The following is an 18,377-nucleotide window of genomic DNA, read 5'->3' as shown; positions in this document are numbered from 1 at the left end:
AGCATTAAATAGAAATCGCCTGATAAGAAGCGTTGCATGAGGAGCTTGCATTTTAAGACGTGCCACATATATGGAACAAGTTAATGCTGTATGACAGGAGTATTATCATTCTGTGACAACAAAGCCACTACAGTTTTAGAGAATCCACATGAGGAAAATAAGTCGTATTTTTGACTATCCTCACCAGTGGACTTATAAATACCTGTAATAAAAATGGCCAAGAAACATAATCTCATATATTGCAGATCATTCTTCTTTACAGTGTGTTTACAACATAGCTATTGGGGAAAAAACTCCAAGGTAAAAAGTAGAAACTCCACAGCAGTTAAGAGAATAGAAGTTACACATTTCTTGTGAGTTGTTAAACTTATTTGACAGTTTCTTTACTTTTTCTCACACTGTAATTCTTTTTTGTTTTTTCAGAAATCCCATGGAAGAGGAGAGGAAGGCAACCAAAGGAGGAGGCAAAGGGGAACGAGTGCGTATAAGGCTGCCTCTCTTTGTTTACCATTCCATATTCCCATCATACGTACGCACGCTTCTGCTGCATCTCGGGGCTCTTCCCATTCGTGGCCCAGTCATTTCTGACAATGTTAATGATTTAGTAGAGAGCCCTCCACAACGGATGATTTGTGACATGTAGGAAAGCTCGAAACGGGGAGGACTAGGCAGGTTTCTGTGGGGAGTGTTTGGGATCCAGGGATGCCTTGAAGATGGTGATTCATTATATTTAAGACAAGTGTGACATCCTACTTCAAGGTAGCAGCACACGTATGTATGGAGGGGTGGGGGGGGGGGGGGAGATTTTTCGGGTGGCCAAAGTGGGGAGGGGTAGGTAAGTACAAAGGAATGCTGGCGTGTTTTTTGAGATGACACAGGAATAGGAGGCAGGCATATGGAGAAGGCAGACTGGAAAATAATGGGTAATGGAGGAATTTAGCCCCGGGCTATATGCCTGCTTTGCCTACTTCTGTATAACTAGTATATTTATAATTCAAATACATACCTTTAATAATTAACAACCAGTGAATATTAAAGGAGAATGCAGGATATATTTTCTCCAGATTGAGTCAGGTGAAAAAAAGTCTTACATTTCAAATTTGACAACACTATAGAACAAAGGACCGAAGAGCGAAAACAAAAAAGTTGCCTGACATTTTTGACCAATTTGTTCTATTCCTTGGCTCATGAAATATAGAAAAAGTGGTCTTGTATAAGTGTGACATTAATTTTAAGCACTTTGTGGTGTTTCTGCTATAAAAACAGCTTTTAAAAGATGGTTAAATATTTGTGTTTGTTATCCGTCACGTTTAAATTAGAAGACATTTAATCAGTGGCTGCTGTTACACTAGGCTTATTGTTTCTGGGTTTCTCTTAGTCAATCATTGTGTAAGTCAGTGGAGGGCAACTCCCTGGAAACTTAAGTGTGCGGTTACACAAGCAAACATCTAACTGATTTTCCTGGAGTGTCTCATTCAGAATTCGATTGTTGTCTGGAGTCGTAGGGAACCTTTGCTCTGCGTTACAGCACCAGCTTATGTCTTTTTTTGACACCCCTTTTGTCTGGCCAAAATGTAAATTGCAGTGTGACATGTTGACACAAAGGATAATATTCATGTAACCGAGTGATGATAATCAGTGCTCATTAAACACACCCTACTCCATATAAAGTCATGTAATTTAAGACATATTTAGGCCGCGTAAATAAGAACTAGATGCATTGAAATTCAGCGTATTTACACAGAGCTCCCTTTTTAAAATGAAAATATCCCAGAGGACGGTGTGTTTTGTATTCTGTACACAAGTGGCACAGAAAAACTCTCATACAGTGTGTCAACCGATGTTATGCAAACAGCAGAGTTCAACAAAAACCAACACATTTGCATATTCTGGATCTGAAACGTGTTCCGCTTTTGTGCAGGCCTCATTTCTATCTCTACGCTTTGATGTGGTTCATACATATTGACGACCCGCTGAAGAAAACCAGCCATGTTAACTAAAGCATGAGCTCAATTTGTGCATCCCCTTTAAAAAGAATGGTGCATTAGTTTGTCCCATTTATATTTCCAGGGTTAATTAGCAAGTGAGAGATTGGACAATTAGTTCATCCATGCTAATTGATTATAATATTACAACTAGGTGATGATATGATGAATGCAGACTCCTCGTTCCATATTCCTCTAAGGGATTTGATAATATATACAATGCTTCTGTGTAATGAGGGTTTTAAAAGACCAAATCAGCTAGGGAAATTGTTAATTCAATTCCACTCAGATGATGCTTAGTTTTTCAGAGCACAAATGAATTGGATTGAATTGCGGCGATCTTACGGAATGACAGTGTCCTTTTTGATTTCGCCTCATGTCAACACAGATGATGTAGATCAATGGTTCATTTCTGTCACTGGCACAATATGATGTGAACTCTCAAAGACCTGATGTTATCTGGGTCATTTCTATCTTCTGCTTATAATAGAAAAGCACGATGGAGGGAATATAGAAGGAAATAAACATGAGTGTGGTCGCTGGTCTTCCCTTTTTCTAACTTTACGGTCATATAGGAGCCGTTCTCTGCTCAGTTGTCAGATGTGTGAAGCTCAGGTATGGACCTCTAACCACCTCTCGCTGGTGGCCCCACTCCAGCTCAATCACACTGTGACAGTCTGTCATGAGGCGTAGCTGCAGGAATGAGTGCTGGTGTAGTTCACCTGGAAAGTTACATAGGAAGAGCTCAAACTCCCACTAAAAATTAAAAATGACAAATCAAAGGAAATTTAAACAGAAGAAAAAAAATCAACTTTAAAAGACAAATATATGTTTTGTGTTCAGTTTAGCTTACTTAGATGTTAATTATGTATGTACTCATTGCTCGTCTTCTACTTATCTTTAAACTCTTTATTTCAAGCATATATTTTCAGCCACACGACAATTGTATTGAAATGTTTGTCCTCAGGTACAGCAAATAAAAAACTAAATGTATGTGTTAAATGCTGAAGTATTACACTTCTTTACTGTGCTTAATAATTAATAGCCCATCCCATCACCCTATGAATATTAACATGCAAAGTGTCCCTGGGAGCCTTGCATATGCCAGAGGGAGGGAAGTGTGTGTGTTTATAGCATTAAACACTCAAACATCGTCACCAGCCCTATTTCGCCTCCAACCATGGAAAACAGTCACTAAAGCATTGTGAGAATTTTATTTGTTGTTGCACAATGTAACCCATTCAACTTCCATTTAGACGTGGCAAGTCAAATTACAGGTACTCTCTCTGTGCTCGACTGAAATCCCAGGACGCCGCTTGTCGAGTCGAACGTGAAGGGAGCAGAAATTAGGTTTGGTAGGGGTTGTTTCCAGAGCGATGACATTGCTCATTGAGATCACCTTCCACTTACTGTGTCAACGTGTCAAAGGTCTTGTTGTCAGCCTTGCTTGAATCAGCGGAAGAAATTACATAGTATATTAGATTATGTTATAAAAGCATTGGGAGAAAAGGTCACTCGAGCCTGTGCAACTTTCAGCAAGAGGAAAATAAAATACAAACTCTGCAAATTATAAATGATTGCTGCGGTTATCTGAGCTAATTACGCTGAGGACTTTGGACTTTTACAAAGCCAGACATTAACTTGCTATTCGATTCTAATCTTGGCGACCGTCCAGCATCTCTTTATTCCTCCTTTTGGGTCTGATGCAGAAATTATAGAATCAATGCTGTAACAGAAGTTTGGAAACTTTGCATGGCCTGCTTGTGTCGGCTTCTGAGCACGGTCAGATTTCCAACTTCTGACGTCTAAAAAGAGCAGGAAGGTCGAGGAATATAGCAAAATCCCTCTTGTTAAAGTTGCACTGTGGCCAGGGGACGCCGTAAGGGGGTGAAAAGTTAGGACGATTCTAAGGGCCCAAACTATTTTAGAACATTAAGAAAAAAATGTTGAAGTAACCAATGTGATATATTTTCATGGGGCCCAAAATCGCTGGCGGCGCCCCTGACTGTGGCCACTATAAAGGATTCTAGGAGCTAATAACGAACAAGTATGTAATACAAATAAATGTGCTGTTACTTGTGAACCTGGGCATGTTTGGCTCTTTTGCTTCCATTGGTGATATGTATCTAGGAAGGGGAGGCTGAGTGTTGTTGTTACCTCGCTGCAGGTCCCCGAGCTCTCAGATCTCCTCTCTGTCTCCTGTGTGGATAAGTAGTGGCTGCAAAGGCAACACCGGTCTTTGATATTTCACTCCTTATTTGAATCAGTGGTCTCTTTATTTGACAATGCCGGGTAATTACCTGGGTATCTTGCTTGATCGTGTGAACTCCTGCAGAACCAGAGTGGAGGCAGGGAGAGCCGGGCTCTGGGTATCGCATGGAGGAGATGGAAATGGGAACATGTAAACAGGAAGGGAAAAAAAGCATGGGGACAGAAACAAAACAAACAAGCAAAGCATCTGCATTTGTTTACCTGCATTGTTTTCAGACAAGGGGAGTCATGAGCGAGACTGTGTTGTGTTAAGCAAGTCGTGTGTGTTTTTAGACCGTTAGCAGTGTTTCCTTTCTGCCGGGACTGTCCCATACTGTGGTGGATAAGTACATAAATGCATTCAACAAGAGAGACGATACACTAAGTGCAGGTTTATTATAACTCCAATGGATAGTTTTTGTCTCTTGGGTTCAGTCATTTGATGAGCTTATAGTGTGTGTGTGTGTGTGTGTGTGTGTGTGTGTGTGTGTGTGTGTGTGTGTGTGTGTGTGTGTGTGTGTGTGTGTGTGTGTGTGTGTGTGTGTGTGTGTGTGTGTGTGTGTGTGTGTGTGTGTGTGTGTCGTCTGCAAGATAGAAAAAAAGACAAGAGGAAACCAAGGAACTGTTAAAAAATGTTTTATGAAAGCATAAAGAAAGTACAAACATTACAATATGTTTTCAGAGAACAGAGTATCATTTGTTACATGTACATACAGATTAAACAAATAGTGTAATCTAACCAAAGATGCCAATGGGATTGTTTACTAATTTATTTACATATTTAAAAAAAAATGCTGATCAATGAGGGTTAAGTTCTGTATTTTAAATAGCTGGATATGGAACCTTGTCGATGATGTTTATTGAACAGGAGAGCAGTGTTTACTCTGTTGTGTGACTAGAATATCAAAATCCGTCACTCGGTGAATGCAGCTGCGTTCAGGCTGACTCTCCTTGGAGGAAACCAGTACACAATTTAGGCTTGGTCCTAAAGTTGAACTGGAACACTGTGGCAACATTACATGAAGAAAAAAACCATATCACTCATGTACTCAAATATCAAATCCAAATGTTAGTCTTGAAAGCATTATCTATTCGAGCATTTTTTTTAAATCACAAAAATAAATAAAGACAGCTGTTTTAATGGCCTCCCTGTGAAGGGCAAGTAATTCATTAGGGCTATAAATAAAGGAGAATGACGCAAGTCACAGAAGACAGGCTAAATATATGCCAACTTTTCACAAAGATCTTTTCTTCACCTCTTAATTAATGGTATAAAGCAGTGTGCATTTGTATATATAGTTATTGCCTGGTCTATTCGGCGTAAGTTAGGATAAGATATGCACATCTACTTCCTTTACAGTCTTGTTACATGTCTCTGACACTCCCGGACGCTGCATGCATTATTTCGCATGGGGACAAGTTTAACAGTGTGGCACTCAATGCTTTAACATTTTATTCACTTTGTAATCATATCGAAACCATGAAAACATTTCCTCTGCCCCTGCCGTGGACAAAACAACACACGAGTGGAATTTCTATTCATTTCAAAGTGGAGAGGGGAATTAAGACAATTGAATAAAGGCTTAAACTGCTGGGGTTGTCTGTGCAGCGCCTAAAGCCATATTTCCTCTGATCAGCGGAGGAGGGCGACTTTATTGGACATGTTTCTATTTCCAAATCCGCATAACAGGCAACGAAGCATGTATTTCCTATAATGTAGATAAGGGAAAGAGGGTTTGATATGTAATAAAAGGTGGATCTGTGCTGCCTGTTTAAGCCCCTTAAGCCTGATAAATGATGAGCGACAGAGGCACAGCAAGAGGGTCACCGCTATTAACTCCTCGGTTTCCCGGCCTCCACTTAAACTTCTCTCAATTACATCTGGTAATGTGGCTGGATAAGGGCCTTATAGGCTTCGACCTGTTCAATCTTACTGCGAAAAAAAGGAAGAAATCTTACGTAAATCTCCACAAGCGCCTTTGCGGATGTAGGTGTAGGCTGTCCCTAAAGCCACGTGTTAGGGGGGAAACACAGGGATTATAGTCTGTGGCGTTACTAACATGCACACCAGGTATTCTGGGACAAACACCCAATGCAAGCTCATTAAATCAGCATTTGGTGTTTCCGCACAGGCGTTAACGACGGGCTCTAATCTCGGCGGTGACCTGCTCAGACTGTGTCAGGCTCTGAGCTGCACACACAGAGAGGTGGCTGACAGCAGACATTTAGTTTGTACAAATGCACCCAGCTTCCAAATACATTTAAGACAAATAAATCGCAATGTAGTTGTTAATGTTAAATATTTTGTATCCTCATAAAAGAAAATGTAGGAGATTTTTTTAACATTATTACTATAATTATGAATTCATAAATGCGCTGTTTTCCAAATCAAAATGTTAATAATCTTAACATTTTTTATTTTATTTCAATTGTTGAGGCTTCGCTCGATTTTTTAATTCTCAATGTTGTATTTCTTTATTACAACATGAAACACCGTGTTTAATATCAGATGAAAAGACTCGTCCAGCTTGTATCGATTTTAAAATAATCGTTTAGCACCAACATCAGTGTGTTTTATCAGTCTGTGTATTAAATAATTATATATCCAACTGATTTGGATTGATATGAAAACCGAATTTAAAATTAATTTTGAAAATCTCATAAATTCACAAATTGAAAATAATTCTTGCACACGTAATTAAAGACACACTAGGACTAATAAGGGCCCCATTTTTTCTGGGTTGTTTGACACAGTAACAATTATTTAACAGCTTCACATGTGAAGGGTGTAAACAGTTAAACCGAATTTATGTTCGAAGCTTTGCCAGCAAATAAATTAAGAATTACGGAAACGACTCCCTGGGACGCTCGATGTGGACACAAACAAAATCTGCATTTTATAACAGGCCTATTCATAATTTCGATTTACGTTTCTGTGTTAATGATTTGACTGAAATCACTTTCATTTGAATGATCACTCACGATTTTGTTAATATTTGGGGATGGATTTTGTTGAAATTTAGTCGATATTTTGTTTTGTTTTATTTGATGGGCCTTCTCTTATTCGTGTCAAAGCTTTCGGCAGCTCGGCATTATCTGTGGCCGCCAGGTGTCGCTAGAGGGCCGCATAATGTCTATCTGGTCTCAGAAGGGAAAAGCCACAGTTACATTTGGTGTTGGCCTCCCCTCTCCCTCTCCCCCTCTCTCTCTCCACCCTCCCTTTACTAACCCTTTGACACTAGACTCTGAGAATCGGTGGAGGGGAAAATGAGGCTTTGGAGCTGAAGAATTTACAGTTAGTCGCGAAACTTTTACAAGTATTTGAGTTGCTCACTGCACTTTCTGAAACCCTATAGTCACATTTCACTCAGGGGGTCAAAAAAAGTTCAGATTCAGATGACTGAGGTAATGCTTTCTGTAAGAGGAAAACACCGAGGATCGAAGTTATTATAAACAAGTCATAAATAAAATAATCTAAAAGCATGTCCGCAAAAGAGGAACATCTAATGCAGTCTGTAGAGATGATTAAAATAATCTACCCCGTTGACTTCTTTGGAAAAACGCCGAGCTCCATTACTTTTATTCAGCACAGAAAGTAAACTTTTAAATTAAATTATGCATCAGTAGCTGCATTTCTTTAATTTTAAAACTGCTGCAGAAAAAAAGAAAGAAATAGGCAGGCTGCAAGGTTGTTACTTTCCAAGCCTCTCCAGCAGTCAGTCTATGATCCAGTCTTATCCCAGCGCCTTTGTACATTATAGCTTTGCTTATTTGCATAATCTCAAATACTGAAGAGGGCCAAAGAAGAACAAAGTTACAAACAAGATTAGGGCGATTTTATTTGTTCCTGCGGTTGAGCGCCAATTGTTTCTCCAGGAGTGTTTAAGGTCACTAAGAGGATTTGAGGCTCGTTTCATATCAGTGGTCTTTTTGAGGGAATTAATCAACAATGCTTTTCTCTCCATATTTAGCAACAGGCTTGTGTGTGTGAACAACCGAGCCCTGCAGGGCAGAGAGGGGGAGAGGGATTGTAAATCCTGCTAAGAGTAAACAGAGGAGTGGAAGTTCAGTGCTGCTGTTGGGGCGCATGCAGGCGGTCCTCGTGCACCTTTAGGATGTGACATGCAGTGGATCTTTAGCCTGGTGATTGTCCCAGTAGTGTTTTCCTTGAAATGGATCTTGCCCCCCCCCCTAATGAATCCAAACGCAGCTGGCCATGTCCCACACGGACACCGAGAGCTTTAACCCTAAACTGACCTCAATTTGACACCACCAGATGAAATTTTACCGCCTGTTAATGCCGTCCACTGATTTTATTTCATATGCGTAAGAGTATAGTGGTGCACCTGAAAAATTCTCGCATCGTTGTAAGAAATCTAAAACTCTTTAAAACATGTAATTGTCTGCCATGGTTGTCCTCCTGGAATTATCTGGCTTGTAAAACGCGTCCAGGTTATAAGCAGGGGAGTTTAAGTTGGCACAGGTCTTGTTTATGAGGAAAATTAATTTTAATTACCTATCGAGTGAATGATGATTAAAATAAAATTAGAAAATTAAACACCGACTTGTGTGATGTCGCATTAAAAGCTGTTATTAAGCGAAATTAACCCGTTTCGCCACCTAAATGTTGTTAATGATGATGTCTTGTGTTTATAGCTTCCATTAATTACTCAAATAAATAGTTCACAAAAGAAGGAGTTTAAAATGTCCACGTCGTTAGGAGTCGTTGCTGGAAGTTTTATAGGGAAGGATGTGTTTCTGTGGAGCTGTACATTGGACACGCATAATTAGCCTCTGCTATTTTCACACGCTCTTCGGGTGTTTACATCACTCTCCTCGGGGGCAAATCACATATTTCCACAATAAATGCGGAAAGAATGCGCTTAAGATCTGGAAATATGTATATTTAAAAAATCATTCAAGCGCTCGAGTTTTAAGGATTGTTCGCGTTAACGGCAGATTAAACATAAATATGAGAATATATTCCATTGTTTTATAGTCCAGCCTGAAAACTGTCCCTTTACTGCGCCGTGAAAGGACGCGCGTTCACAACAAAGCGTTAGATACAGTATAAGGTTTGTGCTACTTACCGTCGTTGTCCAAAGGAGAAGGATGAAAAAAAGTCAATCGTTAGTGCACAAATCAATGTGAACGATAGTATTTAGCTTATGAAAATATCAGTCTTCAATAGCAGAGTCTGCCGGGCTGGTTGTGTTTACAGAGTGTTAAGAGAGACTTGGAGACGGTGAATGCCTTGGCTCTGCGCACCGCTCTGCAGCTCCTTCCCGGGGTATTGCACGTTGAAATGTCCACACAGCCGTTTGTCAAACCCTGCAGTCCTACACTTCCCACCCCCCTTTATGCCAACAAACATAACTGTTGTCACGGTTTCATTTATTGAATCGTTTTCCTTAAAAAAAAAGCCCTTGCTGTTTCTGTGATCGACCTCAAGCAACTCTGTTTGGGATTTTGTTTGTTGGGAGAGTTTATTGACCCTCCAACAGTAGCCACAGCCCCTCTCCCTGAGCGTGTGTCTACTTTAATCCTAACCTGTGAATAATTAATTTCGTACAACAAAAATGTCACGGAGCTATAAACGGAGCCTTTATGAGAGCACCTATCAATACAGCCATGATGCCATATTAGCATTGATGGAGCTAAATATTAAAAGGAATAGATGGCCTGCTTCTGTGTTGTGCGTAAAAGTGCTCAGGCTCCAAAAAGGGCTTCACTGCAATCGATGGCCGGAGCGTTGCTCCTCCTCTAAACTTCAATCTCCTCACATGATTGATGATCTTGGGGAGCTTTGATAATTGACTACTCTGAGGTAAGGCACGGATTTCTATCAAGAGAGGGGATTGGACGAAAGAAACATACAAAATTACTTTCTCCTGAAAAGCTTCTTTTTTTTCCTCTTGGAAAAGTTCATTCTGTGCTTAGAGGGGTGCTGTGTGTCCTTTAATTTGCTGAAAAAAAGCAGAGCAATAATTAGCAGTAAGATTAGCACGTATTACTGATATATTAGGCACACCAGCTTAAACCACAAAAAAAGATAACACGTAAGCGTCATGCTCATATATTAAACTCAGCATATCCTGCAGATGCTTTATAATATTTAGTTTAACTTCTATCACTGACTGTAAGAATGAATAAAAGTCCCAATGTGCATTTCTTTTATCTATAAATGTTACGTTTCGTCTTTCCCAAAGTGTGCATGCTTCGTGCGTAAAACTGATTAAAAACAAATATATTATTTTGTCATGATTCCTGTGATTAAAACCAGTCAGTGTTGTGTGTGATTGAACTCAGAGGAGCTGCAGCTCGAAGTGTCCCTGTTGTTAAACCTTCCTCATTCTGTCTTCTCTTCTTTTTCTTTAGGACTCTTCACGGCAAAAAGAAATTGGGTGGGAGTTGGAGCTGTTGGTTTGGCTTTTACCCCCAGTGTGGAGTTGAATCCGTCCCTGTGCCTCGCATATACTCTGCATATCACAAGATTTGGTCTCTCCTCTCTCTTTTCTGGAGCTGCTGTAGGACTGGCTATGGCCACCGCTACTTCCGGGATCCGTCATTTCATTCGCCCACCGCTCAGCGCTGCGAACTGACTCTGTTTCTATAAGCAAGCTAGCAGCCAACCTGCCAACACTCGCTGACACTCACTCATCTCAGTCTCGCCAGATAGACGAAATACCTACGGGGGAAAGAAAGGAGAGATCTGAATCGCTATCTCTTAATTCCTACTGCTTTTTCCCCTTTTTTACAGTGATAATAAAACAAGATAGCGATCTGGAAGCATTAAAGGAGACGCGGACTTGCGGGATGAAAACGGACTAAAAAGATTCGTCCTTCTCTTGAACATCATCACCAACCGTCATTCATTCATTACCTTGACAACCTCTGGCTTTGATTGACAGCTGGAGTGGCAAAAAGCCATGAGACACGACAGTTTAGTTACATGCAGGTTGTTGATGGGCCGATTGTAACCTTCACTTTGGCGCATTTTTTCTTTTTTTTCCGAGGAAAGAGGGAAAACAAGAAAAATTGCAAAACTCCCTGATGCTACGATTTCAACTGAACCACACTGGCGAATAGGAGAAGTCGCAAAGTTGGTTGAAAAAAAGGAATCTTGCCTCTAAATCACTTTTAAACGGGACTGGGATATTAAATATACGACAGATTCAGGAGTTTATTGGAGCGCAGCCTGATGGCGCAAAGGGTAGGTTTTAAATCTCCTACACTTACCTGTTCAAATCCACTGTAGGGAGGCACTCGTATCGATAACTTCTTGTCGGGCGGTGGCAAATTCACAAAGTATTCATATCAAAGTCGCTATATTTGACATTTCAGCAGCGCCCCTACTCTTCAGGCAAAGTGACAGCCTGTGCTCTTACCGACAGCCTCCACAGCAGTCGTGGATCAGTTTCACAGGAGACTCCAAACTAATTCGCTCTTTTCACCCACCAAACTCTTTTTCGGGAAGTTATCATGTTTTTGGTAATGACAAACAGTTTATCAGATTGAATATTAGACACTTTAACTGCCCTCGCTGTATCGCGTGTTAGTTTCTCCTTTGCGTATATTCAAAAAGACACGGCATGCTTTTTGTACTTTTCACATTTGTTTAAAAAGTAACCGAGCAGACCGCTGACTTTTGCTCTGATTTTGTTCCCAGTACGATGAGCTGGCCCACTACGGTGGGATGGACGGAGTCTCGGCGTCGATGTACGGGGACCCGCATGCTCCCCGGCCGCTTCCCCAGGTCCACCACCTGAACCACGGACCGCCGCTGCACGCCAGCCAGCACTACGGAGCCCACGCGCCTCATCCAAACGTTATGCCCAGCAGCATGGGCTCTGCTGTCAACGACGTTTTAAAGAGGGATAAAGATCAAATTTATGGGTAAGGTTTGCATGAACCAAATAAGCGTAAACTTATTTTTTCCTAAGTTTCCAGTTTGGAACTCTATTGTTGGTCAGGGCTGTTGTTGATGTGTAATTTTATACGCATTGTAGAAGACATCGTGAAGCCTGCAGTAAGTAAGAGTAAGCCTCGAGCTGGAAATACAAGCTATAAAATAATAGGGAAGCTCTCTGTGCTCAGTCCAAGTGCCAAAGTCACTGACTGCATTGGAAAAATAATAAAATGTATTTTCAACACTTAAACAATTGTTCCATGTTATAAAGTTAGCGTTTAATATTACTGCCCTCTATAATTTTTCAATCCTTAAAATAGTCTGGAATATTTGTTATGTTCTCGTTGCTGCCTGAAAAACTTCTGAAATGTTTTCAAATAATGTAACACAGACACACACAGCGCGTTAAAACGCACCTCGTGTCTTTATATGTATACGTAAATGACATTATTCTCAACAATTAAAGAATAATAGACGCTTTTACTTCTAATTGTAAAAAAAAAAAAACTAATTAACACACGTGCACAGAAGGTGCTATAATCCACAGTGTATCATTATAATCTGGGATGTAGTGCAGAGTAAATCCTCTTCATCTCGTTTACTCGCATTTTATATTTTATACTGACATACATCTAAATGACATTCATATAGAAAAGGAAGCCAGTTTTAGAAAATTAACGTTTGTTCCATTAAAAGTATCTTATTCTAAAATTATATGTTATCTTTTAAATATTATCTTGATCACTGTTGGTCTCATAATGCTGCTGGAGTGGTATCAGTCGTATTTTTATTTAACTCTGCTCCACTTTTAAAGCCATAGTTCTCGGTGCCTCAGTGCTTCTATAGTGTTACTCTTAAAACATATTATTTAATTTAAACTTTTTTACTGACCGTATAATTTATCTGTAACAAACAGTAACTGTTGTAGAGTGTGTCATTCCTGTTTTTGTTGAGTTTTGTTGATTTATAAACGTTTTGTAGTTTGCACTGCAAAAAATGTCAGTCTCAACAAGTCGATAAATATAATATTAAGTGTAAAATCTTTACATTCCCTAAACGATGAGTAAACATATTTCAGATTCGTGTGTATCCATGCTTGCAAGTCAGAACCGCTTCTAAAATTAAGATTGAATCCGGACTGCATTGTTTAATCAGTTGTCAGTATTATTTTTAAAATGTGGTCAGAAGTGTGTTAAAACTACACAGCGGGGTACAAGTAGAATTCCTCTCGTACTTTTATGTTTGATTTATAAAAATATAATTTGTATGGCCAGGTAGCCGACAGATAAGCAGGTTGATGGGACATTTTTTGCAGTGGGCATTGTGGAGCCGGTGTGCTGCTTGTTCTCAGGCTGTGTTTCCCCTCTTGCAGTCACCCTTTATTCCCACTGCTCGCTCTGGTTTTTGAGAAGTGCGAGTTGGCGACGTGTACTCCGAGGGAGCCCGGCGTAGCAGGCGGCGATGTCTGCTCCTCAGACTCCTTCAATGAGGACATTGCAGTCTTTGCCAAACAGGTCAATTTAAAAAATATTAAAAAATAAATATTTTGGATGTTGTGGCTGCGTCATGGCACATAGTTCTCTGCCTGCTTCATGTCTGTGTTTCTGCAATAACACTTTCTCTTGATATGATTAATTAATAGTGTGTGTTCGCTGCAGAATGTAACACAAACCCATTCGTGAGAATTGTTGTATTATCAGGTTACATTTCAGAATAGAAATAGACACACATGCCGCACATTTAAAGCCAAACTAACTTTGACATTTGGTGTATTATTTTAGGTCCGAGCAGAAAAACCTTTATTTTCATCAAATCCAGAGTTGGACAATTTGGTAAGAGCACCCTTTGACCTCTCTTGTCTCCAAATGTAATTGCCGCCTCGCTGCGGTTATACTCTGCCTTGTTCTGGGATAGGCCTACTGTGGAGTGTCCGCAGCATCACACAGTAAATATGTGAACATATGATTAAAACTTCCACACTGATGTCGGATCAGTTTTGGAGTGAAGCAGTGTGACCACATTTGCCGCTGTCACTGCTCAGTCCATCTGACCCAGCTGACCAGCGTGTGATGGTCAGCTACATTGTGAAAGCTTCCTGTATACTTAAAAAAATAATTTGCTGCTGCTGGCTGTAGTGCACTCCATAGTGTTATGACGGGGGGATTATTACATAATACTGTAAAAAATTATAAATTCCTGTTAATTTCTGTGATGTGAACTGTATTTATTTTTGCCATTTTCCAGATGATACAAGCCATACAAGTATTACGGTTTCACCTCTTGGAATTAGAAAAGGTAAATATTTTGTATCTTTATTTTAAACTTATCTGAGCTTAATTTTAATGCAACTGATATTGTTAATTGTGGTTCAATATTCATTGCAATGCTGTATACATTTAAAAATAAACCGGCATGCATTAGGAGAAAGTTTCAGGTATCTAATTTTCATAAAATATGCTATTTTATTTAGCCAACTATTTATGTGATTATTGATTAAATATACTGAAGCCTCTTTGCACACGTTGCACATTGTTATCGATCTACAGATTTAGTTTCAGCTGCTCATTATTCCTGCAGTTTAGACGGCATGCTGTTTATTTTTTGTCGTTTAACTTGTTGCTCCAGTCTCAGGAGAATAATAAGCACTGCAACAATTTCACTATTGTTTCCTTGACGCCGATAATGCCCCCATAATTGGAGTTATTCTTGGACTGACTCAAGCGTTTCCCCATTCTGACAAAAGGTGCTTTCTTTCTTTTTCTAGGTGCACGAGCTCTGCGACAATTTTTGCCACCGGTACATCAGTTGTTTGAAAGGAAAAATGCCAATAGATCTAGTTATTGACGAACGGGATGGCAGCTCAAAATCAGATCACGAAGAGCTCTCGGGATCGTCGACTAACCTCGCAGATCACGTGAGTAACAGCGTTGTATTCATAACAAGTGCTGTGCTGGTTTTGTCTGCATGTGTCTCTGCTGCTGACAGAACACCCGAGCATGTTTATGTCTTTTTTTAAATACAATGCCAATGAGTAATCGGTTGGTTTTAGATAATCAGATTTGTTTGATGTGTCTCCAAACGCCAACTTTTGGGCTACTTAGCCTGTGCTCAGTGTGTGACCCTGCTGTGCTATCAGTAAATAGAGCATGCTCTGTTCTGCAAGGAAAATCTGCCGATCGATGTTCTGAGGTCAAAAGCTAGATGTGATACAATAGACTGAGTTATTGTTTTAGTCTTTTGATTAGGGGCAGTCATATGTGCATAATGCGTCCGTGCTTGCTTGTGTTCCCGGGGTCTAAGAGGGTGTGTGTGTTTGTGCGCGTGCATTAGAGGGTGCGCGTGTGCAAATCGCTGCCGTGCATTATGGAGAGTTGTTGAGAAAAAAAACGCAAGGCAATTATCTGTTACGCAGGTTTAACGTTAAAGCAGGGTATCAGTGCTAAGCTTTAGCTTTAGGCCAATATTTAAAAAGAAAAGGGCTTTATATTTGGGGCTGTGGGAGCTGGATATGGCCTTTGCGTAAAGCTGTGGATTTTTGCTGCAGAGGTGGAGAAAGTGGTAGTCTATTGAAATAGATCTCAGAGCTAAAGGCTTACCATCAATGTCAAGTTCACAAGACATCTGATGGTTCGTCTGGAGGCCTTCCATTGCTGTTGATGTTAATGTGTTTAATTGTTTCGTATTGATTGCCGTGCGGTTTGCTCTGCAGTGGCTCTCTCCTCTGCTGCCCATTTTATGGCTGGAGGCTCCATAATGCTGAATTCAATTATATGCACCTGAAGTACAGTAGCTTTAAATTTGAGAATCGATTCCCTGGTTTAAATCGTGCATTTTCGGTGTAATAAACACTGGCTCCTCCCGCATTATGGATTCAGCTGACAGTGTATTATTGAGTTGATTTCTGTGACTTATTGCGTCTTGCATGCCTGTGGTAAAGCTAATGTTTGGTTGGAAAAAAAGGAGCGGGCTGTTGCGAGTAAGTGACTGGTTAATATCGGTGCAGCACGAGGCCAAGCCTATTAGGAATAAAGCAGTTGTAAGTGTTATGCAAAGTCGGTGCGCTGCATCTGTTGGCTCTGGCTATAGGCCTAATAGCAGCGGATTTCCCTCTGAAAGCCCGTCGCGTTCACATGGCCACGCAGCGCCCGCACAAGGTGCATTAAAACACAATTAGACCGACGATACTGATGTTGGTTTGAGAAACGGTCAGAACGGCAATATTGTGGTCCTCCAACACAAGTGTAGAAATGAGGCATGCTGTTGTTTATATTGTAGAGATTAGATAAACTAGCCTGTTTAGTTTCATGGCAGATGGTTGATACTCAAGCCAATTTCCAATGGTGCCTCCAGTGCTCAGACACCAGCTTTGTCATCAGTCCACTTGTAAGAAATATTTTTGATAATTAGAAAATTAGATATGCCAATAAAGCACATCAGGAGCAGCAATAAACAAAGAAGGTTGCATGACAAGCCATTTATCTTGAAGTCATTTGGACTGACCACCTCATTAGGTATTTAAGTTTTGAAGGATTTATTTCACTTCTGTGGCACCAGTAAACTTTTTATTATACCTAACTGCTTGGGCTGAATTTGACAAAAGCAGAAGAGGTTTTTTTTCTCTCTCTCTTGTTTGCTTTAGCTCTGTCTGAGCTGAGAGTGGCTCAAGGCTGAGCACTGCATGTTATGGAAACATACACGCTTTAGTTTATAGTTATATTTGTATAAATAAAAATGCCTTATTTTTGTTCAGTGTGTGAGAGCATGTGTGCACCTGGTGAGGCTTTAGTGGAAATAATATTTGCACAAAGTGAAACATATTGAAAGTGAAAACAGTGCCGTCATGATCCACAAGCCTTCTAGTAAATAGTTAACTTCTTCAGCATAATTTCCATGTTTAATTGGAAGGAGTCCAGCTTTTCATGCCCAAAATGTGTTTTGAATATTGCAAACAATGCACAAAAATGCACATGGATGCAAAACTGTGCCGCTGAATGGAAAGCAATTTTTGTCCTAGTTGTCTTGATTTATTTATTTAATTTATTCATTTGTTTTTGGGTCTATATTTTATTATTCATCTCTGTCCTCGCTTCTCATTGAGGAGAGGAAGGCAGTTTGATAGTTAGATATGCTAATTTATTTAGTTAGACTCTCTCACGTCCATTTTTCTTTGCTTTGATATGCATTTTTAATATATAGCCCTGGGCTACATCTCATTTGGTGAAAGTTGGTTTTTCTGGAGATGATGAGGCTCTTCACTGTGAAGGAGGCGGCACGTTGAGCTTGTTTGTATGTGTGTGTGCATCTGTGTGTGTGTTTCCTTCCTTTTTTGTATTTCTTACGGTTTCCCTCTTCTCCCCTCTTCATACCTGACAGCAGAGCATAATAAGCACAGTTTTATTTACACTCGAATGCAGCATTGTCTTAGAGCTGATTGGATTATGGTATAGTGAGAGTGGGATGAGGCCTTGCTGACACTGTTGATTTCCCTTATTTTCGCTTGCGGTGACTATCTCAACCATGTAGCCCACCCAAGGCTTCCTAACTCATCGCCCCTCCTCAGATCAACCCCATCCCAATTAAAAGAAAGGAAAAAAAAGATGTTGTATTACACATGAAGGGTGATGGGGAAGAAGGAAAAAAACACAGAGCGGTGTAGATTTGTAAACGGTTGATACAGTGTGTGTGCTTGTCAATGGTTTGCTCTCTTGTCTTTTAATTAATGAATACAATTTCTGTCTCTTCTGTGCTACATCCAATTAGAGAGGCAAATAGAATTAACACTGGCTGAATATTATCTGTTCTAATGAATTAGCCTTTGTGTCTTCCTGTGCTATTGTGCCGCTTCTCCAGTAAAGCTTGCATATTAGCAGAAGGCTTTTCATTTCCTCCATGCATATGCATTACCCTTCTGAAAGTGGCTTTGAATTTGTGCATAGTTTCAGATTTCTTACAGAGAAAGTGTGTAGGATTTGCAGGTCCCGGCGCTTTGTTTTGGAGAGCTTTTTCTCAGGGAGTGATAGTAGTTCCCATAGAGTTTATGGTGTAGCTTATCTTGCCCCTGCATGGCTGGAAAAGGAGAAGGGGGGGAAAAAGCTTTCTCTGTTTACATTTGATTTTCTGCTACAGGCTCTGAGCACAGTGGTCAGAAATGTTGATGTCACAGGTTCAGTCACGTAATAGCAATAGTTCATCTTGTGCCCATGCAGTGATTTACTGTGTGTATCCACGGAGAT

At 40.2% G+C, this 18,377-nt stretch overlaps 1 protein-coding gene across 5 annotated transcripts in view; it reads left to right on the top strand.

Moving 5' to 3' along the window:
* Nucleotides 1-10,757: 10,757 nt before the first annotated feature.
* Nucleotides 10,758-18,377, top strand: part of meis2a (Meis homeobox 2a) — a 77,061-nt gene continuing 69,441 nt past the window's right edge. For 2 of the 5 annotated variants that reach the window (XM_034115200.1, XM_034115414.1), the window contains exons 1-6: nt 10,760-11,448; nt 11,905-12,131; nt 13,517-13,658; nt 13,926-13,976; nt 14,389-14,439; nt 14,909-15,058. In XM_034115200.1, coding sequence (XP_033971091.1) covers nt 11,437-11,448; nt 11,905-12,131; nt 13,517-13,658; nt 13,926-13,976; nt 14,389-14,439; nt 14,909-15,058 — 633 coding nt within the window. In that variant the 5' untranslated portion in view covers nt 10,760-11,436. Of the gene's footprint in view, nt 11,449-11,904; nt 12,132-13,516; nt 13,659-13,925; nt 13,977-14,388; nt 14,440-14,908; nt 15,059-18,377 lie in introns of all 5 variants that reach the window. The other 3 variants (XM_034115275.1, XM_034115351.1, XM_034115479.1) reach the window with 3 other exon arrangements.

This window comes from Trematomus bernacchii, unplaced genomic scaffold (genome assembly GCF_902827165.1).
Source record: "Trematomus bernacchii unplaced genomic scaffold, fTreBer1.1, whole genome shotgun sequence".
Classification (NCBI taxonomy): domain Eukaryota; kingdom Metazoa; phylum Chordata; class Actinopteri; order Perciformes; family Nototheniidae; genus Trematomus; species Trematomus bernacchii.
The sequence above is the reverse complement of the archived record's forward strand: the minus strand, read 5'-3'. Positions and strand labels throughout refer to the sequence as shown.